The 24,648-nt window shown below is 36.6% G+C and overlaps 2 protein-coding genes across 9 annotated transcripts; one reads left to right on the top strand and one right to left on the bottom strand.

Moving 5' to 3' along the window:
• Positions 1-6,178: 6,178 nt before the first annotated feature.
• LOC147476391 (uncharacterized) lies at positions 6,179-16,385 on the top strand. The gene is made up of 13 exons (XM_086582990.1): positions 6,179-6,464; positions 6,548-6,630; positions 7,130-7,168; positions 7,301-7,393; positions 7,481-7,597; positions 8,240-8,335; positions 9,437-9,550; positions 10,243-10,296; positions 10,856-10,903; positions 11,240-11,390; positions 15,090-15,255; positions 15,871-15,937; positions 16,029-16,385. Exons 1-13 carry the CDS (start codon positions 6,374-6,376, stop codon positions 16,281-16,283), a joined length of 1,374 nt encoding a protein of 457 aa, XP_086439116.1. The 5' UTR covers positions 6,179-6,373; the 3' UTR covers positions 16,284-16,385.
• Positions 16,386-18,307: 1,922 nt separating this feature from the next.
• On the bottom strand, positions 18,308-22,715 carry LOC147476390 (proton pump-interactor 1-like). Of its 8 annotated transcripts, none has more exons than XM_086582849.1 (8): positions 22,541-22,715; positions 21,709-22,106; positions 21,368-21,562; positions 21,057-21,236; positions 20,752-20,946; positions 19,667-19,765; positions 19,050-19,575; positions 18,308-18,959 (listed from the first exon to the last, which is right to left on the bottom strand). In XM_086582849.1, the coding sequence occupies exons 2-8, from the start codon at positions 22,090-22,092 to the stop codon at positions 18,907-18,909; spliced, it is 1,632 nt and encodes a 543-aa protein (XP_086438975.1). In that variant the 5' UTR covers positions 22,093-22,106; positions 22,541-22,715; the 3' UTR covers positions 18,308-18,906. The 8 variants fall into 8 exon arrangements, with proteins under 8 accessions (XP_086438975.1, XP_086438977.1, XP_086438974.1 ...); XM_086582851.1 differs by having other exon boundaries at positions 18,308-18,956; positions 19,045-19,575; positions 21,709-22,136; positions 22,541-22,701; XM_086582848.1 differs by having other exon boundaries at positions 21,709-22,136; positions 22,541-22,701.
• Positions 22,716-24,648: the final 1,933 nt, after the last annotated feature.

The raw sequence follows: 24,648 nt of genomic DNA, 5'->3' as shown, positions 1-24,648 counted from the left end.
CAACAAGAGAAATCAAGTTACCAATTAGAGCAGGACCACAAATAGTGATGACTAAATTCATAGTCATCAAACATCAGTCTGATCATAATGCCATACTTGGTAGAAAGTGGATTCATGATATGAGAGCAGTACCAAGTACTTTCTACCAAGTCATTCAGTTCCCAACTGCATATGGTTTACATGAGATAAGGGGAGATCAATCAGAATTGGAGAAATGCAACTTCGTCATAGTAAAAGAAATGATGAAGGAAAAACAAAAAATCATTGGGGGAGTCTTAGAAAGTAGCAAATAGCAATTAATTAATGGAATCGTTAGTTGTCGAGACCGATGCCAAAGAAGACTAAGAACAGTTAAAGTTCACATTGGAAATGAATAAAGAAGAAAAGACATTCGTAAGCAAAACAATATAAGAACTGGAAATAGTCAATATTGGAAAGGATAATGAAGAATGTTTCACGTTCATCGGAACAAAGCTTAGTTCAAAAATAAATGAAGAATTGATAGTTTTCTTGAAAGATAGCAAAGATGTGTTCGCCTGGTCGATGTCTGATCTTCCTGGTATTGATCCCACCATATGTTCTCATAAACTAAACATGAGAACAAATGCAAATCCAGTTCATCAGAAACACATAAGGATAAGACCGATGTATGAGAAATCAATACAAGAAGAAATACAAAAAATGATTGATATTGGAATCATAAAGGAGGTGGAGCATTCAGAATGGGTGGCAAACATCGTCATTGTGCCAAAGAATAATGGAAAAGTCAGGACCTGCATAGATTTCACTAATGTAAATAAAGAATGCTCAAAAGATTATTATCCAATGCCAATAATTGATGAGTTGGTTGATAGAACAGTTGGTTATGAGTTACTCAGTTTCTGCAACGGGTACTTAGGTTATTTCCAAATTCTAATGGCAATTATAAATCAACTAAAAACGACGTTCAATGGTGAGGGTGATGCCTTGTATGACTGGAGCATCTTTTGAGCAATTTGGACTGCGCTAGCTTTGTCGTTCGACGTTTCCAACCTATGGGCTAAGTCTTCTAGTCGCTGATTGGTGGTGGTGGTGGTGAGGGTTATGATTGCGTTGTTCTCTATTGTGTCTGGAGTGTTGTTATTGGTGTTGGAGGTGACTTGGTCGTGCATCGTTTGGTTTTCTTGTTGAAGTGCTACAAAGGAATCTTGGAGCATCTTCATTTGATGTGCTAAAGCCTGGAGTTGTGCTTCCATGGTGGTTTTTCTGACCAGCTTCGTGGGCTTGAGAAAATAGTTTGTTTGTGTTTTCTCAATGGAACGAACCCGGACGGCACCAATGTAGAGGTTTAGTATTCCTGGACCTACGACCTGAGGTTGGGATTGATAGAAAGTGGCTGCACTATTTCTTGGGGTAAGAGTTGCCTACATATCAAGTTTCTCGGGATAAACTTGAATCAAGTCTTACGTAGTTCATCTCTCTCTACTTATAAATGTTTGAGCTGACCTTCCTTATTTGCTCCAGGCCGTTATCAAAGGTAGATCCACATTGTGTGCTATCTTGATGATTCGTCATTACTCATAATGTTACAAAGTAAATGTCTTCTTGATCGGTGCATTCACTGAACTCCAGGATTGTGTTAGATGATTTGCTTCCATATATGGCCGTAACTGAGATTTGGGACGACCTGAGTTTTGGTCGTTATGACGTGCTGGTCAAGTGGTATGAGCTGGTGGAGATACGATCTTGTGTGGACACGTGTGCTGTAATGACATAAGCGCAGAACGGAGGGTACTTATAGTCAACTTACTCTTGCCCCAAACTTTCTCATCCAAGGATGATATGGCATTGAAGTCTCCAAAGAGACACCAAGGTCTAGGGAATAAGGGGGCAACATCCCTCAGTTCATTCCACACCCTTTTTCTCTTACAGGGAGTAGGGTCTCCATAAATAAAAGAAAAAAAACAAATACCAGAACTATTATTATTTGTAAATTTACCTGTTACTTGGTTATTCGTAGCCCCAAATATTTCTAGTTGCACTCCTTCTTTCCATATCACTGCTAAACCTCGACTAAGCCCTTCAGCTGGCACAGAGAAGCATCCCTCAAACTTGATAACTTTTCTAACCTCCTTTATCTTCCTACTATCAGCTTTTGTTTCAGACAAATAGACCACATCTATCTCCAACACCCCAATTTGATTCTTTAGATGTTGAATCACCGTGGTAGAACCAAGACCCCGGAAATAGATCGTCATTGAGGTAAAGGCAGCTGTGTTGGGACAGCCACCGCGAACCCTTTTGCTGATCCAGACCCAGAGCTTCTTGTGTATCCACTGGAGATGGACATGTCCACTGATTGATCATCTGAGTGATTGATGCTTCCAGTCCAGGCACTACTATCAGACTCTCCATCCTATGTTCCATCATGCTCCTCATATTCTATCATATTTGATGTTTGGTTCCTCATATGTGAGGCATCCACTGCCAAAGGCGTAGGTTGAGTCACACTATCATCTGAATCATATTGAGCAATGCCTCCCCTTGGTTGTTGCTGGGGTATTATCATGTTACCTTGTTCATTATGTTGATCACTTGATCCACTAGAAATGTAGATGATATGAGCTTATAGTGGAATAAACTTATACCCTTTCCCTTTCTTGCGCATATCTTCAGCCATCAGACGAGCTTTTTTAGATCTATTAATAGTATTCATCACCCCTCGTCCTAGCATATCATCTTCTTTTGGTTTGTTTTCCATACTGAAAAGTTTTCTTTTTATGTTCATTATGTGGGTTGTGTGAGTGTTTATTTTTTTTTAGAGAGGGAGGAGCTGGGTTTAGCTCTAGATCTACTTCCTTTCCCCCACTTTGGATTCCTAGCAGCCAGCTGTTTGTAGGCTTTTCCGTGCTTTCTGACCAACCTAGCCGGCTTGAAAATAGAGCTTTTCGTAGCATTGAACTCTACTTTGTTTCCCGAAAAGAGACTTCCATCATCTACAGTGGAAGGGGTTTGAGGTTGGTTGGGCATCTGCTTCCACCTGGTCTGGAGATACGTGAAGGTTGTTTATGAGAGGGCTGCTAGCACTCAGCAAGGCTTCCCCAAAAAGAATTCGCTGGGCCTCCTCCCTTGTGTCCAAACTGTCCAGGCCCAGTTCCATATCTTCTATTCCCCTCCCATGTTCTCCATATGGGTCCAGCCCAGATCCAGTACAACTATCTGACCCTATGGACGTGGTAAGAGAAAGTGCCTGACTATCTATCTCTGCTCCCTTGTCAACACTATCCTCTGTTGCACTAGCCGTTACTGTGTTAGTGTTGCCTTTTCTAGTTTGATCCTCCAGCCTGACTCCTCTAACGGCTCTATTTAGCTCTTTGTCCCTATCTTCCCTCTGTACTAGCTACTTATGCCAGTTGTCCCCTTTTGCACGTGTTTCCGGAGTTGTAGATTGTTTCCCATAGCTTTCACCATTGCCAACCGGAATCTTGTCGTACCTTAGCTTTTAGGGGGTTCCTGAGAAAGTGATGAACTGTGTGCCTCTGCCCACTTTCCCATTAAAGAATTTGTTAGCTTTAATCATGCTTGTGAATAAAGGTTTGATGTCTTTAGGAGATCCCCCATACTTGAGAATGCCATACCGATATTGTGCTCGAATTCTGCAGATGTGGTGATCATGACCAATGACTCAATCTGAAGTAGCAAAAGATGTCAAGTTTTTCATACTTGAAAGTAACATAAAACAAAGTTCCTATTTCCAATCTGATGCTGAGGTCCTTGGTGAGCCTTTCCTTGATATCCATGTCCACTCTGACCCTAGCCATCATTTTTTTGAATTCCAGTGGGCAAGATTGGTCTACATCTTGTATTTTCCCTAGCTTAGCTCCAATCTTCTCCATATTATCCTTGTTGATTCGGATCCTTGGTAGCCCCCAGACTTGCACCAAAAAGTGCACTCTGTCAAAGTAGTAATCCTCTTCCTCAATTATTTTCCATTTTTTTTTACAGAGAATATGTGTCCATGGACTATCCAGGGACCATTTTCAATGACAAACTTGTGTTCACTCTCTTGTTCAAACACCACCTTGATATGTTATGGAGAAACCAATTCCATGGATAGTTCCCCTTGTTTGCCATATATGGTGGAGCTCTTCCCCTAAGTCCGTCATCTCAATTAGGTAGCCTCCATACATCTTACCCATTGATGTAAGTTGTTCATTGGTGTTGTCCTCTTCATTGAAGATGTCTATTTCGATCTCTTTTCTAGAGGAGAAGAGACTTTGGAGCTTCTGCTGAATGCTTTCCAGCTTGTTGGCGTTGTTTGTTGATGATTCTCCTGTGAGGATCGTTGGTTGATTTTCCATAAGATGTATGCTATAGAAGAAGGTGTTAAAGGGGTATATATAGGGATAGAAGATGATGTATAGATAGGTGTTTATGAGAGAGGGTGTAGTCTCAAGGATAAGATATTTCAAAATTAGGTAGAAAGGAGAAGGGGGAAGTTTTTAGCTGCTATAGCCCGCAGGAGAGGTAGCCATTTTTTATTTTTTTTATTTTTATTTTTTAACTTTTAGGGGTTCGGCAGACCCCAACCTGCATTGATGTTAAACTCTTTGGTATAACTCACCTCTAGCATCCTCCTTCACTATTACAGTCAATCTTTCATCTAGTGGAGGCATACTATACCTAATACATTGATCACTCATGTCACACCTCCGAGCTATATAATCAACTGCTCTATTGCTCTCTCTGTAGATATGTTGTACCTTTACAGAATGGAATGTTTGCATGAGTCTTCGAATGCCTTGTAACACATTCTCACAGTACCACAATACTTCTTCCTTTCCTAAAATGGTGTTAACTGCTCCCATAGAATCAAAGTTGATGATAACCTGCCTGACATGAATTTCTTCTGCTGCCTTGAGCCCAGCTTGTATACCATTTAATTCATGTGCCAGCATTGATCTAATAGAACTACTACCTGCATAAATTAATAACACATTTCCCTGACTATCTCTCAGTACTCCACCAAAACCATTTGAGTGTGCTTGCACTATTCCATCCGGATTAATTATAATAGTCCCATCTAGTGGCTTCCTCCAGTTGCACATGATTGCAACTCTTTGCTTTAAGTGGGATTGAATGCCAAGTGATTGGATTATCCTTCTAGTTTTAGGCGTATCTTTTAATTCGTGTTGTTTACTCTGTAGATAAGTTTTCATCTTTTTCATCATATCCTTTGCTACATGGTGTGCTGAGTGCACTCTTTTCTTGAAGCGCCTACTGTTCCTCTCATTCCACACTGCATACACCACTGCACACACTATGACCCTTAAGATTTCTGATTCAGTAGAGTTCTTCCTAGTTCTTCTCAAGATGGCATTCCACTCTCTAGTAGAGGAGAAGAATGTTGTACCCAATCCCAGTAATCCTTTTACCTCATACCATATTGCCTTTGTAAAAGAGCACTCAAAAAACAAGTGTTGTGAATTCTCCCTATCTCTCTAAAAAAACAGTTGATGTATGACTGTTGTTTGTTGTTTTTCTCAAACATCTAGAACTTGTCAGAAGTCTCATTTGCATTAGAACCTGCTGCACAATTTTAATTAATTATTTATTTTTTTTCAAAAATGTAATTAGTAATTTTATTTCCAACAAATAAATGAAATACAGTTCTCTCTCAGACACTATGTCATTGATGAATTATTTCGGTAACAAATTTGAACAACTAAAATACTTTCCATTTTTTTTGTTATCTAATATAAAGTTCCAAGGCCCAAAATATCGAATTCGGTGAATATTTCAGTGTACTCAAAAACCGATATATATCAGAAATATTGGAGATATCTCTTTTTTTGTTGATCAGTCAAAATTTTGTTTTGTATGTCGATTATATCGGAAATATCGTCAATATATCAGTCAAAGTCAACAATATTTGGTCAAAATCAACAATATCGGTCAAAGTCAACAATTTATATCAGATATATCGGAACTTCCTATATATATATATCGAGAAAAAAAATATTCAATATTCGGTGGATATATATCGGATATATCGATATCGGTGTACAAAAAAAAAAAAATTGAATATATCGGCGATATTTTGGGCCTCGTAAAGTTTAGCAAAGTCAGCAAGAGACATTGAGAAATTTCAAACCCCAAAATGTCGTTGATATATTTCAAAGGACCATAGAAATTTGTTAACTGCTCCCGGGATCTCCAATTTTGCCACCTTCCTTCCTTGTACTTTTCGTTACACTTAATTTTCAGATCCAACTCCTCCCTTTTCCCCACTTGGAAGCAAACAATATATATTTACACCACCTCCTTTTCCGCAGTAAAAAAAAAAATTGTGATGGTTTTTATTATTTGTAGGTTGTGAGAAATAATGTAACAAATGTTTGGAGGTGTTGCAACGAGCAGCTCTGCTACTTCTAACCATAGTCCTATTCTTCGTCGTGCCAGTAGTAGACCCGTTTTCCCCGAAGGTATTATTAACCCAACACACCCATACTACATTATTATTATTGTTTTTTTTTTTTTTAAAGATATTGTTTTTTTGTTTATGTAGAATTAAATGAAATGAAGAGTGGAAGTAATTTACAGATTAGTCCTTCTATTATGCCGTCCCCTATTCTGTTATGGAGATTCAAGGTATGTGTCTACTTTTTGGGGTTTTTTATATGTGCAATGTAATAATGATTATATTTACAAGCAAGTAGTCAAATCACAGTAGCATTAAGGAGATATTTGAGCCACTCGAAAAAGTGGGCATGATCAAAGAGGAGCGACTTGTATAGGGGGATTTTCTTGGGTATTGCGTCTATGTGGCCTATTACTCGTGTTACTATAATTTTTTTCACATTAGTGAATTAAATTTTACTGTGCATGAAATGTGGGAAACTTTCGTTTTCATATGTAAGGGGAGTGGAAGAGTTTGGGTGAGACTGGAGTAGAACAATACCCTTTCCAAATAAATAGGTCATATGTAAAGCATTAACAATTGAAAATGGAAGTTTCCCATGGGAATTATTCCTCTGTTTCCATTAAAATGCATTCATCTGTTTTATGTTGAAACTTATATGGTCTCTGTATGTTTCACATAATTGTATTATTGATAACCATGAACCTTTGTTTGACATTGATTTTCCAGGTGTTTCTGTTTCTTGTATGGGGTTTTTGTTGTTGCAAGGTTCGTTCTGATCATCCTTTTTATTTCATCTTTTGGTCTTTTTTGTAAGATACTAAATATGCAGGGTCTCGAAGTTGTTCTCATAAATTTCTGAACTGTTATGAAGGATAACAATTTACCTTCTGCGTGCAGATAAGTTGGGACTCTGTGATGAGAATGAGTGCAGACTTGCGGGATTTATTTTTATACGAGGCATTTTTGTATTTTAACCCTCTTCTTCTTGTGGTATGTTAGTGCTTTGCCCGTTAAACATGTTTGAACTGTTTAGGAATATGTTCGGACAGATTTTTAATTTCCTCTGCTTCTATACAGACTATGATGGTGTGGCTTTGGGGTGTGAATTTATGGGTGTTTGCTCAGAGTACTGTTAGTTATCCGAAAGTATTTGATCTTGATCAGAATCATCTTACACACAGAGAAATATGGAAGGTAATGAAGTTTACGGTCATTGCATTGGGAAATAGTAATGTTACCTTTACAAGTTTTTATTTGTAATTTTTGTTTATAATAATTGTGCTTTCTTATATAACTACCTGAGCTATTTTGTTTATTCGTTCCTTCCGAGAATAAACGCATGTCTTCCACCTATCCTTTTTCAACTTGATCTTTCTAACTTGTGTAGAAATTGTAAGTAACATCTGTAATCCACCTTTGTAGTGCTGAATTAGCTTCCTTAGAAGTTTCCCACGACTTTTTTTTTGTTGTAAAAATCACTCGTGTAAAAATATGGTTGGTTATATTGCTCCAAGCTGTTGTCAACCTAGAAAAGGGAACTGATGCAGTTTCAGTTCCAAGGCGTGTAAAACTCCCTGTCTGATATCTTTATTTACCAAAGATTTAAGATGATCTCATATCATGATCCATATCCGATAAAACAGGTCTGGATTATATTGAGTAGTCAGTTGTGTCAGGTATTGCATGCCCCTGAAAGAAATTTGAAAATTTACAACCATATAAACATCAGTGTTAGATTTGTAGCAACTATGTGGAGGCTTGTTAGGACTATATTCACTGGACCTGTGCTTAACATACTTTTAACATGTTTAACAAATATTTTTTTACGTTTGGCAGTGCGCTACTTGGATGACAATAGTAGTTCCTACCAGCATGACATCGTATTTGTACCTTTACTCTCATGGAGAAGTATCATTGGCCGCATCACAACCAGTGTAATATCTACTTCCTCATAGTCGTGATAAATTTATTTTGACTTTCAATGATTTAAGGTTGGTATCGAAGATATAAGTCTTCAGACAAGAAAAATTCACCCATGATCTGGACTGTTGGTGGTTTTCCATCGGCACTGTAGTTGTATGTACCTTTTACACAGTAATGAATGTAAAGCAGGTAAAGTTAGGATCTGAGGCCATTTTTTGAGTTGAAAAGTCTTACTCTTGTGATCCCACCCTTAGTAATGTATCTTATTGTTTGTATGTTACTTGATTTCTGCCGTTGATCTTTTTTTGTTCAAGGTTTTGCATTTGTGGTTCGCATAGTTTAGTAAATCAAGTTTTTGTAGTATCATACTGAAACATTTGAGTGCATATAATTTTAAAGGAACTTGGATATTGTAATGCTTGATCCTCTTATAAGTAATGTCATACTTGATTTTGTGGTCATAACTTGTGGCCCAGTGTTGCCAGATTACAAGCATTACTTGCAAAACGAGGAAAGCATTAACCCTTTTTGTTTGCTTTATATGATCAATGGATCACTGATGAGGACCAAATCAATATTCAATACTAGTGCATTGCGTCCCTTTTCACTTTAGTAGGCAAGGGTCAAACATGTGAGTATGTGACCTCATGTTGTGGCTCTAATTTCAGGGTATTGACCATGCATCTGTACCACAGTGCTGATTTATGCACCTTGTACTTGTTTATGCTAAAAATATCGTCATGAAGCCACTCTAGTTCCCTTATACGTTGAATTTTTTGTATACATACATAATTAATTATTACCTTTGTCTTACCTTAGAATGAGTGTGATAATGGGAAAATATTTCTTCTTGTTTCTGTGTGTTAAAACTTTAGACTCATTGATGGGTATAGTACCTGCTTTTTTAGTTTTAAAAACTTTGCCTTGTAATTCTGAAGAGTTATATTCTCAGTGCTCTCTGGAAAGCAATCCTAGTTTACTGCTTGTTGAGCTTGTTTCTCGTACTTCCATTTATACTCTCTTTATCTCTAGTGCTACACACTCGAAGTTTATCAACAGTAGTTGACTGATTGATATGTTAATTTGATACGTAGTTGGTAACCTCTTCAGGTACTCTTGTATGCTGCTGTTGCAATGATCCTCATATTCCCGTTCGATATATTTTATCTATCATCTCGCTATTATTTGCTGAGAACACTTTGGCGGATAGTACTCCCCTTACAGGCAAGTTTTAATTTTTGTATTCTTATTCCTTTTATATTGATTAAATGAAAGAATCCACTGGCTACTATTTCCTTGTCAAGTTAAGGTTCCAAGCTTAAAACATGATGTTTTGGGTTGTAATTTGTGAACACATTTCCGGAATTATTTCTTTTACAATATTGAGTAATAAAAGTTCTAAATCTCAAGTCTAGGGAGAGTAAACAACTAAGAAGAAACTGATAGAAAAATAACCAGTCTATCAAGTAAATAATGAAATAACAGACAAGTAATCTAATGGGAATTGGAGATGGTAAAAAACTAACCAAATTCTCGACCAAGAAACTCTTACTCAGCCACTTCCCAAACCCTAAGAACTGTGCTCTTAAACGATCGTTTTCAACTGCAGAAACACAGAAGGCAATAGAAAATATTAACGAGGGTTCTGAACTGTAACATATCGTTTTAAATTGAATACGAAAAACATATTATCGAAAAAAAAAAAAAAAAAAAAAACAAACGAGAAACAAGCACCACGCTGCTCCACCCTGGAACCCCCTCCACCACAGCGGGTCTTTCATCACGTTGTTGTCCAAATTTCTTTCAAATTTCAAATTTTATTACTTCTAGTTGTTGAACAGTTATTTTTTTAGTGTTGGCAGCCTAAATGCAACATATCAATCTAACTTAGGTTGTTTCATTTTGTATGAACACAGGCTATAACGTTTTCCGACTTTTTCTTGGCTGATATCTTAACCTCTATGGCAAAGGTATGGGTCTTGTAGACTAATAATCATTTTTCTTGGTTGAATGTATTGTTGGATTTTGTTAAATCCTTAAGATGTCCCACATGATGGACAAGTGTCATGTAGTATCGATGTTTTGTAAAATTTGGGCTTATGTGGCGAAGTATCATATCCATATAGACATATTCACAATTAGAAGTTGTTTGCAATTATAGTCTAATTCCTCATAAGAATTAGACTATAATTGAAAACAACTTCTAATTGCCAATATGTCTATATGGATACGGATACTTCATTATATAAGTCCATGTTTAATAAAACATCGATACTACATGACATGTGTCCACCATGTAGGACATCTGAAAGATTTAATAAAATCCAACGTGTATCATCTGTCTAATGTGTATGCTAAACTCCAACCCACAAACAGGGTTGGCAGCTGACCCAACTGGGATGTTATCCTTTTGTTCAAAAGAATATTAGGATTGATTACATTGTATGTTTTGGATATCGAAAATCTGCTAGTTTAAGCTAGCATTTTGTCTTTCTGTGTTTATTGCTTGTAATTATCTACTTCTTGCAGGTGTTTTCAGATTTGGAGCGCTCTGTTTGTCGAATGGTCAATCGACAGGTTAGTGTCTTAACGCTAGCTTGTTTTGTTGGTGATTTATATGACGTTTGTTTTCTACATGCTGGATATTTCAAGTCAGTTTTGTTCTTAGTTTTGTGTGATCCTCCTTTCAAATTTTCACGATGGAAATCCTTCTTTAAAAGGGTTGATATTTTTCTAAATTTCGACCTTATTCTATAGCCAACATGGTTTGAGTCTGTTCCTTGTCTACTTAATTGGTTCAGTTTTCAGCCTTTCAGGTAGAGAGATTGTTACATGACTAGGACGTGACCAATTGCTATGTTAGCCAATTAATATTGATAACATATATTTAGTCACTTTCTTTTTCTTATTCAGGTGGCTACAATTGCATGGTTTGAAGCTGATTCTGTCTGTGGTAGTCACTCGGTTGGAATCCCTTTGGCACTCGTTCTCCCTTATATTTTCCGGTTCTTCCAATGTCTTCGCCAATACAAGGATACAGGAGAAAAGACAACTCTGTTTAATGGTACTCTCTCTCTGCAGATTCTATGGTGCTTGGTTTCCTAGAAAATTATTCTATAAAGCTTAATTTATCTGCAATAAAAGCCATGTCTGAAGGATCCATGGCTTGTGAGGCATGCATGGTTGAAATCAATATTTATGTCAACTTCATAGTTCATACGGTTATGACGTATTAGCGAATGTACAGTTCATCATGCGTTTATGTTTTGAGGTAACACATACACAATTGTTGGAGGGATGGGAATGGTCTCTGGCTTAGGTGCCTAGATCTGATCTAGTTGATCCAATTCTTATTGGACAAAATAGAATAAGGTGAACTCTCGTGATGATTTAAATTAAGGTATTACTAAATATAGATGTGAATTTCTACTGTTTTTTTTTTTTTTTTTGAGCGGTAAAAAGTATTAATATATTCCAAATCATAATCAAAGTTACAAAAGGTTAATCCCCATTTAGCAAGATGCTAAATTACAAGATTACCCACACCCTAAACACAAGATACCTTCAAGAACAAAATACAATACAGAGTTGATCCAATTCTTATTGGACAAAATAGAATAAGGTGAACTCTCGTGATGATTTAAATTAAGGTATTACTAAATATAGATGTGAATTTCTATTGTTAGTTGTTACTCTTACGAATACTTACATACAGAGTTTTTTTAAAGTTTTATTTGTGATTTTAGGCCAGAAATTTCTTAATTTCTTCATTGGTAGAATGGGAAATGCTCCCACAAATCCACATTACTTGGTGCTTTAGAGAAACTTCTTGTTGCAAGAAATGGGAAACAAAATGAAGAATCTGTAACTATCCAATCTATTTATAATAGGAACGTCCCATCTAATACCCTAGGTGGGGTTAGTTCCACATCGGATGGGAAGGCGTATTGTATCACTTACCACTTACTTGTGTAGAGTCTTTTTAAGAAAACCCCACACCGTGGATGGGCAAGATTTGCGGGCGTAGGCGTTCAGTGGTTAAGTGGGGATCATATCGACTTGTAGTACAGTTCACTCCTAAGGTGGAGTTGTGATACCCTGGATGGGTTTAGTCCCACATTGGAGAGGAAGTTGTCTGGATTATACACTATATTGTATCATTTAACACTTTGTCGGCCTTTTGAGAAAACCCCACACCCATGATGGGCATGCTCTGGGCTTGTGCCTTTGGGTTGCTGTGGGGATAGTATTGACTGATAGTACGCGGTGGGTTGTTACATTTTGTTTGCAAAAAGTCGTACATTTTCTTTTGGCTTGGAAGCTGACTTTTGCACAGATAACTGATGTATCTTGTTGGCGGAAGCTTCAACAATGGATGAACATCAATTGAGTTTAATAAAATAAACACCTAAATCTAGGGTTTAAACCTTCAAACATGAAGAAAGAATAATATTCAATAATAACCACCTAACAATGAAGGCCTAGATGCCTTTATATAATAAACCATGTTCCTAATTCTAATTAGAAACCAAAATAGAAACCTTATTAAATAACCTAGATCTAAAACAAATAGGAAACTCTTCTAACTTAATAAGACTACTAATAATATAATTAGAAGCTTCCATGCCCATGCCTCATACTCCCCCGCTTGAAAGAATTTGTCCTCGAATTTGATTTCATGAGCACGCTCCAAAAAGTCAGCATAAGTCATGTACATCACCATCACCTTCCTGCAATTCAAAGGAATTCGACCTCAAATTTTACCCAAATAATGGCTCACAAAAGAAATCATGAACCACAATGCTAATAATAAACCATTCTGAAACGTCCTTCGAGAAGAAATTGGGAGCCGCAACTCACTATGCGCTGAAAAACATTGTTGTGCTGAGTAAAATCCTTTTCAAAGTTGCAAAGGACTTGCGGAAGTTGCGTTAGATTTTCACGCGCCCAAGAATCGAAGCAGACATGTTGCAACTGAAATTGAAACACACAAGTAGTAAACAACCTTGATTGCTCAGCACTAACAAGCAATAAAACAAGGTTCTTTGTCGCACCACAAAAAACCCAAACTGCCAAAATATCTGCCTTTTCTTTCTCTGTTGTTACTAAAGGAGTTATAGAAGGTATACGAAGAGGAGGGGTAGGCTTGGAGTCCTCTCCTTTTGTCTTCTCAAAAATTTGTGTTTCCTACTTTTGATTTTGGTGTTTTGTTTGTTCATCACCAATTTGCGCAACACATGTATCTCTCTTTTGGTACCCCGCATCTCTTTTTTCTAAAGTAGTTTTGACGTGAATTGGTGCTGGTGGATCAATGGCCAAGGTTTCTACCTCCCCTACAGCAATAACATAATCTGACATTGTCACTTTTTTAGCATGGGTGTTCTCCAATTCTAAAGCAATAGGACCGGTAGCTGGTGTGCTGTAAAAACCGGATTTTAGAAGAGAAGTACAAGAGAGACCAATTGATGAAGCAGTAGTTGGGACATTGTCACCAATTGAAATTGTCTTCTTTTGCGCTGTTTTTCTGGTTTAATATGCTCTATTGCAATACCATGTTGACGTTCCTTGATATGAACAGTAACACATTGGGGTAGTGGGGCATTGGTTACCCGAACTGGATGAACATATTCTTCATGAGTCTGGTCTGCAAGACGTCTTTGTTCATCACGATGCTTTTTGTGGGGGATTTGATTTGTCACCAGTGGTTGGGGATCAAAACAGGATAATAACTCGTTAATGAGATGTTGTTGGGATGGGTAGTATGTCTCGAGATCAGCATACTTACTTTGGTGAGAATATCCCTCATCGGAATACTCATCTTCATCAGAATCAATAAAAGACTCCTCGTCATTGTAATCATAGGATTCATTACGAAAATACAATCTTTGCGGCTCAAAATCTTGGCTGCGGCAATTGGGAGTTGGGGAACGAAATCTAGAGGGAGGTTCATACCTTCTTCAAGGAGGAAATCTCTTGCAGCGGCTGCGATCTTAATCACAGTCTCTCCAAGTATGAGGATCGGTATGCTACTTCGATCCATGGGGACTTCGCGGTGGTGGTGACTCTCTTCTACCTCTTCTTCGATAATCCATCACAATATCTCCCAAGAAATTAATGGCTCCGATACCAATTTGATGTATCTTGTTGGCGGAAACTTCAACAATGGATGAACATCAATTGAGTTTAATAAAATAAACACCTAAATCTAGTGTTTTTATCTTCAAACATGAAGAAAGAATAATATTCAATAATAACCACCTAACACTGAAGGCCTAGATGCCTGTATATAATAAACCATGTTCCTAATTCTAATTAGAAACCAAAATAGAAACCTTACTAAATAACCTAGATCTAAAACAAATAGGAAACTCTTCTAACTTAATAAGACTACTAATAATATAATTAATAAGACTACTAATAATATAATTAGAAGCTTCCATGCCCATGCATCAAAATTAGAAGCTTCTCCGTTGGGATTAAGGCCAATAATCAAAATTTTATCTCGTCATTGGTTTCGTGGTAAGCAGATTGTAGAACGGTAATTTGTATCATATTTGTCTGCAAAAGCCGAACAGCAAACAAGCTGGTCTCTGTTAGTTTTCCCACAGATACACTCCATTTTATCTGCAACTCATCTTTTAGTGCTGATCCCCGTTATGCCATGATTACCTTTCTTGGCATGCTTACTATGTGTGTGGCTGATTTTATCCGTTTATTTATTTTTATGATACTGTGGTAACTTTGTTTTGCATGTGGTTTTCAGCTTTAAAATATTCGACGGCAATCCCAGTGATTTTTCTTTCGGCCCTTAAATATCATGTCTTCCCTGATAGGTGGATGAACATCTATCGGCCTCTTTGGCTCCTCTCAAGTGTCATAAACTCTCTCTACTCATTTTACTGGGACCTTACACGAGATTGGGACTTGAGGTACGTGGGGAATTACATATGTTCATGTGACATGGCATGTGGCTCACATTTTCTAGGAAATGAAACTCTTTTTGAATCTTTGCAAATTTCTTTTATACCCAAGTGATTCTTCAAATAAAACTTCTGATATGTTCTCAAAAGTTGTTTTTCTCTGTAAATGGATTCCAACATGGCTTGAAAAGGCCTTCCACTGGTATATAAAATCTTAAATGGACTGGGGCACTGGACAAATCAAAAGAATATGCTAATGCTCAATGAAGTCATTTAATAATGCCAAAGCACGTAATTATGGAGAATGTTTTTTCTCATCACTTTAACATTTATTGTGAGGAGGAGCACATGATTGATTGACCAGAGTACCAGACAAAGAAAGATAGCTTAACAGCAATGTTCTTCAAGTCTTAATCATTGTACCGCTTACTGCGTCCCCCCTTTCCCCTTTTTCTTATTTTCTGTTTGGTGCGTCTATGTGTACTCCCCTTTTTAAAAAATTAAAATATTCTAAAAGCTAATGAATTAAGTTCAGTTTAAACTTTAAACTCTTTTTTCAACTGAAGGCACGGAGAGAGCTATGTAACGTTTTAACACTTTTTTTAATTTACTTTTTGCTTGCAGTTCCTCTCGTATATTCATGTTCAAGAACCCAAGTTTGATCTCCAACATTCTACACGGACAGCAATGGGTAAGATACTAAATAGATATGCTTACCTATAGTCTTGATTTTGCAAACCTCAGGTCATGTATGTTATTCTGTAAATGATCTTTGTTTGCAGGTCTTGTACTGGTTACTTGCAAGCAATTTGGTATTACGTTGCACGTGGACATACAAACTGTCTGCCCATCTTCGGCATAATTATCTGACAGTGTTCACAATCACGCTCTTGGAGATGCTTCGGCGCTTCCAATGGGTTTTCTTCCGAGTGGATAACGAGTGGAATAAGATGAATCACAAGCAAACTACACAGCTCCAAATGAGTGACTCACCAAAGGAAGAAGAGAAATTACTTAGCACAGACCACAATGTATAAACAACCCAAGCGGGTAATTTGCCCCCATAGTATTATCATGTCAAATTCAGTTTTCTTGCTAGTTTTATGCTTCATCTTGAAAAGGTTCTACCAATTTTTCCATTTCTTGGCCCCAATTTCCCCCTTTCTGGTTCTCACTTGATGATCTGCGGAAACTCCCTCCTCTCAGAGAACACTGATAATTGATTAAGATGTTCATATAGTGCTGGATCCCAATGCTTTCTTAAGATGTTATTGTGACGAGACTTTGATGTGGGATACCTTTTTGTGCCAGATTTGGCATCAGTCTGTTGCTGCATCAAGTTTGCAGGTTTTCAATATTAGTCCATGTAAAAGAGTGATTCAGGGCCAGTGCTTGCTGCCGAGCATACTTGAAAATCTACAAGCAGCATTTTGCGCTAGAATTGGTCTTTGTCCTCATCGTTTGGTGCTCAACTATTATTCAAAACAAGCAAAACTATCAACACAGCGATCCTCAATTCTTAATAGTGGTTGTGGAACCGACGACTTGCATGTCCTTGTCATTGAGTCAGAACAACAGTATGCTAGCATCTACATTGCTTTGTCTACGCTCTTGTCTGCCCAATTAATCTTAATTATCAATATTAAGAATGTGTGTAAACACATCGGAGAGTGTACTGTTGGAAATTGGAGAAAGTGAGTAACTGTTGAAATAGTCTTTTATGAATAATCGTCTTGATGTTAATGTTAATGTAAATTGCCCCCGCCCCTTCCCCGGCGGATGGACTCATGTACAACTACCCGATATACCATCGGAACAAGACCAAGCAACTTATTCCCATCGCTACCAGATCAGGGTGAACTTGAATTACATAAAAGTTGAATTCACATTTCCACAAATAAAATGAATTTATTCAGATTATGTACCAGAGTAACGGAATTGTATGTACCAACGGAGTAACGGAATTGTGGTTTTGTGTCGAAACACCATTTTTGGTATTGGAGTTATGAGCCCGTTATTGCTACATAAGGATGATTTTAGGAGGTAGATTGTGTAGTAAGAACTGAGAAGAGAGAGTTGTCGTTACAATTTGGACTACATAGTGCACGGAACCAAGTGGGGTGAAGATGGTTACACTAATCCAGGTGCGAACCCCCCTTAAAAAAACACAATATGCAATTTATTTATTTATTTTTTGTTAGAAGGTATAAACAATAAATATTAACAAAATTATGCATTTATTTCAATTCACAAAATTAAACTGCGTTAACTACTAAAAATTTAATATGGACTAACAAAGTTAACTACTTAAGCCATTAATTGATACTACTGTCTATATATCTACATAATCAAGTCTACAAACCTATAACAATTCAACAAATTGTTAACTTCCCATAATACTATAAGTCTATATAACTATACTATCATGTGGAAAAAACTATAAAATATTAACATTAAAAGTAAAAAATTATATTGTTTTTTTAAGTAGAAATTTTATTGATAATGATAACGAGTTTTTCAAATAATTAGTATAAACGTGTAACAAGCTGCGTTGTAAGTTCTTCCTGAATTTTTTTTTTTGTTTTTTTTTTTAGGTTGAGGTTTAATACCTGTTTAAGAATTAAGAGTGAAATAAATAAAGGAGAGCTTACGGTTTTGTAAGAGCAAAAAGAAAAGTAAACAAAACTTTGACTTATTAGAATGTTTTTTATTAGTATTTTTTTTCGTACTACTTTTTTTTTTATTATTATCACTTAAATTTTGGTAGTGCATTAGTGAAAGTTTGCAAAAAAAAAATGAAGGGTTGGTGCGAGTCCTTATAATTTGAACTTTGAATTAAATTTTGGTAGTGCATTAGTGGAAGTTTGCAAAAAAAAATTGAAGGGTTGGTGCGAGTCCTTATAATTTGAACTTTGAATTAACGCATGAACCTGACCATGTGTAGCCCTTGTGTGCAAAAAGATACTTGATCATGAGCAGCGCGTCAAAATATTTTGAAATATCTACTCTAACCTGACACAGAAGTAAGTTTATAGGAAGCAATGTGAATCATCGGAGGTTATTAAGATCAAACTATCCAATAGAATGAATTCCATTATCTATAATATTTGAGATAAAACAGTAGTCCAGAAAAGAAAGCGAGAACTATAATTTAACTAACAAAAACAAAACTGAAGTAACAAGAAGAAATTACACCAAAGAAAACGTGTTCTAGTCTCTCCCCACTTACATATCTTCGCGCATCATTAGCAACCAAGAACATTATGATTTTAGAGTCCACCCCCCAGAAGGATGTAACGAACAAACAGAATAAATATTTAACGCCACTAACATAACTCGGAGTTTCTGCAACTGGAAACTACAGCCAAAACTTGTCTATCGCTTAAGTCTACAATTTTTCAGAGTAAGTAGTAGTAACTGAGTGCCAGAAGAATGACAACTAACACAGCTGCTGGAGCAGCCCAAAACCAGTATGGGGTCGACTTTTTACGTTTGAGAAGTTTGTGAAGTGGATCCTGACCTTTACCTCGGTTTTGGTTTCTGTATCTGACAGTACTCTCTTTCCTCTCTCTAGTCTTTAATGACGTTGGAGCTTGAACATTGAGGTCATCTTTTTCAGGTTCGGTTACCTCTTCTTCAGGTTCAACAGACTCATCAGGATTAGCAGCAGGTGTGGATATTCCTGCCTTCTTCTTCGCTCTCTTCTCCCGCTCCTGAAATTAGGTCAAGAAAAAATATATCAGGTTTCCAAAATGGACATAAGTTGTGCTCATAGCTAGGAAAACTACATAACAAAACAATACTTTCCTTGAGCTTTTTCTCAGCTTCTTTCTCAGCTCGTGCAGAAGCTTTTGCCGCTGCTTTTTCAGCTAACTTCTTCTTCCTTTCTAAAGCCAACTTAGCTTTGGCAATTTCCTCCTCTCTTTTCATCTCCTTTAGCTTTGCTGGATCAACAGCATTGGTTGCCAACGGAGCCTTCTGTGACTTTTCAATACTTATTATATTCTCCCTGTCCTCGGAGTGATCACCGTTCGTAATGGTCTCCAACTCTGGCATTTTTTTAGTATCTTCCTTCACGACCTTCTTAGCATGAAGAGTTTCATGAGGTGGGGAGGGTTTCGAATCTTCCTTGGGTCGTTTGATGTTGGACTTCGCCACTACCTCTGGTTCAGCAGGTGGTGTCAATATCTGAACCAATGGCTTCTCGTCTGGGTTCCTCATTCGTGCATCCCTGCTCAATTGTCGTTGATCGAGCGATTGCAAAATTCTTTTCTCATAATCAGCTCTAAAACTCTTATTACTGCTATAAAGGGACACAAATTTCTCACCCTAATGATGAAACAGGGGTAAAAAAACAAGTTAATGACTATATTTAGCAACGAAATTAGCCTTGATGGGGATAAGAACCGGTCAAACAAACCTCTCTATGAGATAGTTCCTCTAGAGCTGCTATATCCTTCTTTGCAGCCAATTCTCTAGCGTTGTTAAGGAATGAACGATTTTGGTAGAAGTGGGTATTCTGAAAAGGGAGTTAACCAATTAACAGCAATATAAGGAAAAAAGAAAATGCAGAGTGCAATTCCTGTTTACAAGCTTGACATAAGTATATCAAGTCGAAATCACAACAATGTTATTCTTTAACTATTAATGGTACAAAAATTATGAGCAAATTTTACCAAAGTACATCTGTTATACAAATATATAGGCTAATAGTGCATTGATCGTAAAAACAGAAAGTGTAAAAGAAGAACTTTATAGGTACGTTGAAGTATATAACTCACTTCCATAATTTAATTCAAATTTCTAGTCCAAAATAGTAAATGCTCCCAGAAGGTAAACTCCCATCAATGTTATAAAAATAAAAAAATGCTCCTAGGAGATGGTTTATCCTCATTTCGAAATCAAGAAAACAGCACAGATATTTGGACAGAGACGGTAACATCTGTTGCATTCCTCAAGTTCCAATATTGCTCGTTTACGAAAACCCTAAGCAGTCACACTTCATGTATAGGGGGGTAAAAAAATGTTCTATGAAAAATTTTACATGTAAATATTTACTACACAAAAGTCAGATACATGTACGTGTAGCAGACAACCTATACGAACAACACCAACAAAAAAAAAAAAACAAGCGGCTGAACCGCAGAACACTTGACGACCGATTAACCCAGTTCATGCATTGCCCTGCAACTAGATAATTTGGGTCTTAATAGACAAACAACAGTACTCACTAGTAACAACCTAATCCAACTTGAATCTGTCTATTAAATAATAGAAGAATAGTATCCAATCTTTAACTGCATCCTGTCTTATTAAACTACAGCTATTTTTGGGTGATGAAGTGCAGGTAACAATCAAACAAAAGCAAAAACCACTGAGTTTGTCCTTCAGTCCATCTTTGACCATATTGTTAAAATTTCAGGCCATGGAGTAACAATTTACAGAAATCATATGGGTAGCAATCAAGTTTGGAATTGTAATGAACATCACATGAATCAATCATACCACTTCATCACGTTGTTTCCTAAGTTTGACAAGTCCTTCATATGCTTTGTCCCTTTTCTCACTGAGAGCAGTCAATTCCTCTTGCAGTGAGCTAATCTGATTGTCTACGGTCTTCAGTTCTTCCTCCCATTGTTTAATTTTTGTCCTAACCGCTTGTTGGTCCTTTCTAACTCCATCCAAGTCACTACCTATAAGCTACATTAAAATCAGAGCAAATGTAAGAACAATTTTATCCCGGAGAACCATTTAACAGACATAAAAGAGACAGAAAGTAGATGACAATTCATTTTAAAACTAACACTTACTTTGACCTGATCTTGAATAGCTGTTTTCTCACCCAAAGATTCTTCAATCTTTGCCTTCAAAGCAGCGTTAGCAATAACGCGCTCCCTTGTCCCCTCAAGTTGTTTGATATCTCTTAGCAGCTGTTTCTCTTCAACCAGAGTGTTGCTCTCATGTTGAATACGGTAGTTCAGGCTCTGGATCTGTTTTAGATAATCCATCCCCATCCACAATATAATATATAAAATAAGAAAATAATGAAATGATAGTAGAAGTCTTAATGCAGAAAAAACCAAGCCGAGCACCAAACATAATGTAATTCCTTCAAACTTACAAGACCATTCAGTTCTTCCTCAGACGAACATATAACAACACCTCTCTCACGGTTCGCATGGGTTGCGCTGCGCAACTTTCCCAGGGCTTGATTGAGAGGTTCCATTTCCTTCCTCCTACCATCTATGACCGTCCTAAACTGCTTGTCCTCAACGCCTAAAGGTTTCAACTGTGAGATAACATGTGCCCGTTCCGACTGCTCAAAAGAAAATGCAATATAATTAAATGCTTTGTCCAATTAATAAATATTAATTGCCTTTTTTCATATCTCAAAATAAAAGCACTGAAACAATATAAAGTTACCAACAGTGTAGTAAACGTTAATGCATTAAAGATGCGTACCCTTTTTGCCTTGATTGCTTCAGTAAGCTGGAATCTTGCTTGATTCTTTTTCTGAATTTCCTTTTCAGCCTGATCAATTTTAATTTTGAGCTTTGGATCTTCATATGGCCGAACCTTCACGAAATAAAACGAATGGACCTTCTTAGGTTCTGGCCATTCATCAACCGCATCTTTTGGAAGGTTATCAATTTTTACAGCTTCCCCTTCTTTAATAGGAACATCTGTTCCATGCGAACCAAATTTAATTGGTTCTGCAGCTCCTTCATCAACTGATTCCGCCTCCAGCGTACCGTTATCTTCTTTAATTTCAAAAGCTTCGTCTCCTGCACTTTCATCCTTGACAGGCACTTGTGTTATATCAGCAGCCACAACCTCCACACCCATGATCCTGCTAGCAACTGTTACGCAAATGGATCTCCTAACACAAACTGAAACAAATATACATCACAAAATCCATTTTCATTTGTACAACTTAGAAATAATTATGGAGAAAAATCCGTAGTAACCAATGAAGCTAACATGATTGCATAATGAATTAACATTGAGAAAAACTTGATCCAAAATTATCAAAACATGCAGACCTCAAAACCATCAACAAAAACAAATCATATTTGATTATCAGAAAGTTCCATAAGACCAAATCATTTCAATATGACTCAAATCTGAAAATTGAACTTAACAATCGAAGCTCATGCTTAAAAAGATAAAATAATTCTAATAAATTATCACTCATCACATAGTACTAAAACAAACCAACAATCTAAAAATCAAATCTTTGACTCAAAACCAATCACAAAACACATAACAACCAATCCCAAACAGACCATTTTACCTGAAATGGATTGCCTTTTGTAGATAACAAGAAAATGAAAAGACCTTTTTAAGGGTCAAGAAGAAGATGGAAGAAAAAGAGGTCAGATCTCGTCTTCTTTCTCTTATTACAGAGAGAAAGTTTTTAAGTAACAGAAATATTTTATTTTGCTATAAGAAGAAATTTTGATAGGCCTGCTGAAAAGTCTATTTTAGTCAGTTACTTTTTTTTTATACAATTGGAAGGTTTAGATTGATTCTAGAGAATAAGTGGACCCTACTGTTGTGTGTGTTTTTTTAACTGCAACAGAAAATCTTGTCTTATATTTGGTTGTTGGTTGTTGGTTGTCATACGTCAGGGAGAAGATTACGAGGAAAGTTGAGCAGGTCGGATGGAGAGAGATTTTGAGATGGATAGCTTCCACTTTTTTCATGTTTTCAGTGAATATCTGCTGCACAACTTGCCAGATTTTACAAAAGTATCTCAAGAAAATTCAAAGCGGAGTTTTGTTGCTTAACTTTAGCATCTTGTATATTCATTGTCTTTCTTTGGATCATAACTATTGAAAGCAAATATCGACTGGTAATGTTGTTGTTTAATAGTATTGATTGGTAGTGTATAAGAAAGTTTAACATAATGAAGATTTAAAACTATGTTGTTGTTTGTGTTACTAATCTATCCAATGGGGGTGCTAAACCGTAAGTAATAGAGGAGGTGGAGAATTCTCCATCTCGCTATCAGTTGATAAATAATCGGGGCGACACTTGAACACACGTCTGAACAAAAGAAACGTTCAGACCTCCTAAGTCCTATCTATTCTCTAAAGTGACAATTTAAAAAAATTAAACTCGAAACTCACTTCAAGTGCCATCTGAGTTTAAAAAAATCAACAATAATTGGAATTGTAAAATCCTAATGGCACCTAGGTAGAATCTATATAGAGATGTAATTTTACACTCCCATGAGAGATGCCCTAACTTACTATCAATATAAGAATTTCTAAAACTACACGGTTGCACTTCTCAAAACAAGTAGATTGCTCATTGCTCATCGTCCTTGTATGCCATTGTGAGTCCGTTGGCTAACAGCTCCAAAATCAGAATTCTAAAAAATTGCACAAAATTCCGACCAAATTTCAAAATACTAAAATTCCAACTGGTTTTTACAAGGTGGTTTCATTTTCTTAAAAAATCAACTATTCGTACATTTTGAAATTGGGAACATTGGACATAGTCTTGTTCTTGCACTTTTTTACATTAAACATAAAACCCATGTGTTCTTAACTTCTTATGGAGTAAAGTACCTTGTCAGGGTATTTTCACTGTATAACCCACTACATCCGTGAATTGAGTTGCCATCTGATTTGCATAGACAAAATTAGACAAAATTAGCCTTCCTCCTAAAGCTCTATGCAAAATTGTGGGCAATCTGCATTTAGACGCTGGTTAGATCTGATTCAACACTTTTAACAAAGAAATGTACTGGCTCTTTAAAATTTAAACATATGGGATCCCTAAACATATTTCTAAACAATTTAAAAATGAAAAACCGCAATGCAAACAACAAGAAAGGGATTGGATAAAAACATGCAATAGTGAAATAACTATTAAAAAAATATATAGAAAATAAACGCCATCTTCCTATATCATATTATCATCCAAAATATCAAAGACAACACACTAGTTGGTTTCAAAGGGAAAAAAGAAGGTTTGGTATTATTCACGTAAGAGAAGCTTGAAACAACTGTTGAGCTCTTGTATACAATCAGAGTTAAAAATCTAAGGTAGCACCTTGGATGTGAATAATACTGGCTGGCTTTGGTATTCTCCGGCCACATTCACTTGTGTAGGTCAATGTGCAATAAGATATTTCACCATTCATGTACGAAAGCACATACAACTCTTCACTTCAGATACACAGAAATGATTAACGCCATTGCACGCACGCATGCACACAAATCCAAAAAGGAACAATTTGAATACATACTACATAGAAGAATCAGAAAAGAGAATATGAGAAACAACTCTACAAATTTTCATGCTATGCATGTAATCATCTCCGTAATATAGGAGAAGGACAAACCACAACTGAAGCAATGGGATCTCCAATGAGAAAGTGGAATGATTAAC

Source organism: Coptis chinensis, chromosome 9 (assembly GCF_015680905.1).
Source record: "Coptis chinensis isolate HL-2020 chromosome 9, ASM1568090v1, whole genome shotgun sequence".
Lineage (NCBI taxonomy): Eukaryota > Viridiplantae > Streptophyta > Magnoliopsida > Ranunculales > Ranunculaceae > Coptis > Coptis chinensis.
This window is presented reverse-complemented; position numbering and strand designations above follow the sequence as displayed.

Bases quoted from the DNA above. Each gene is read 5' to 3' on its own strand.
- LOC147476391 (XM_086582990.1), top strand. From the start codon at position 6,374: ATGTTTGGAGGTGTTGCAACGAGCAGCTCTGCTACTTCTAACCATAGT. The intron at 10,904-11,239 runs GTTAGTGTCTTA...TTTCTTATTCAG, and splicing joins GTCGAATGGTCAATCGACAG to GTGGCTACAATTGCATGGTT. The intron at 15,256-15,870 runs GTACGTGGGGAA...TTTTGCTTGCAG, and splicing joins ACACGAGATTGGGACTTGAG to TTCCTCTCGTATATTCATGT.
- LOC147476390 (XM_086582851.1), bottom strand. From the start codon at position 22,092: ATGGGTGTGGAGGTTGTGGCTGCTGATATAACACAAGTGCCTGTCAAG. The intron at 21,237-21,367 runs GTAAGTTTGAAG...TATCTAAAACAG, and splicing joins AGGAAGAACTGAATGGTCTT to ATCCAGAGCCTGAACTACCG. The intron at 20,947-21,056 runs GTAAGTGTTAGT...ATTTTAATGTAG, and splicing joins CTATTCAAGATCAGGTCAAA to CTTATAGGTAGTGACTTGGA.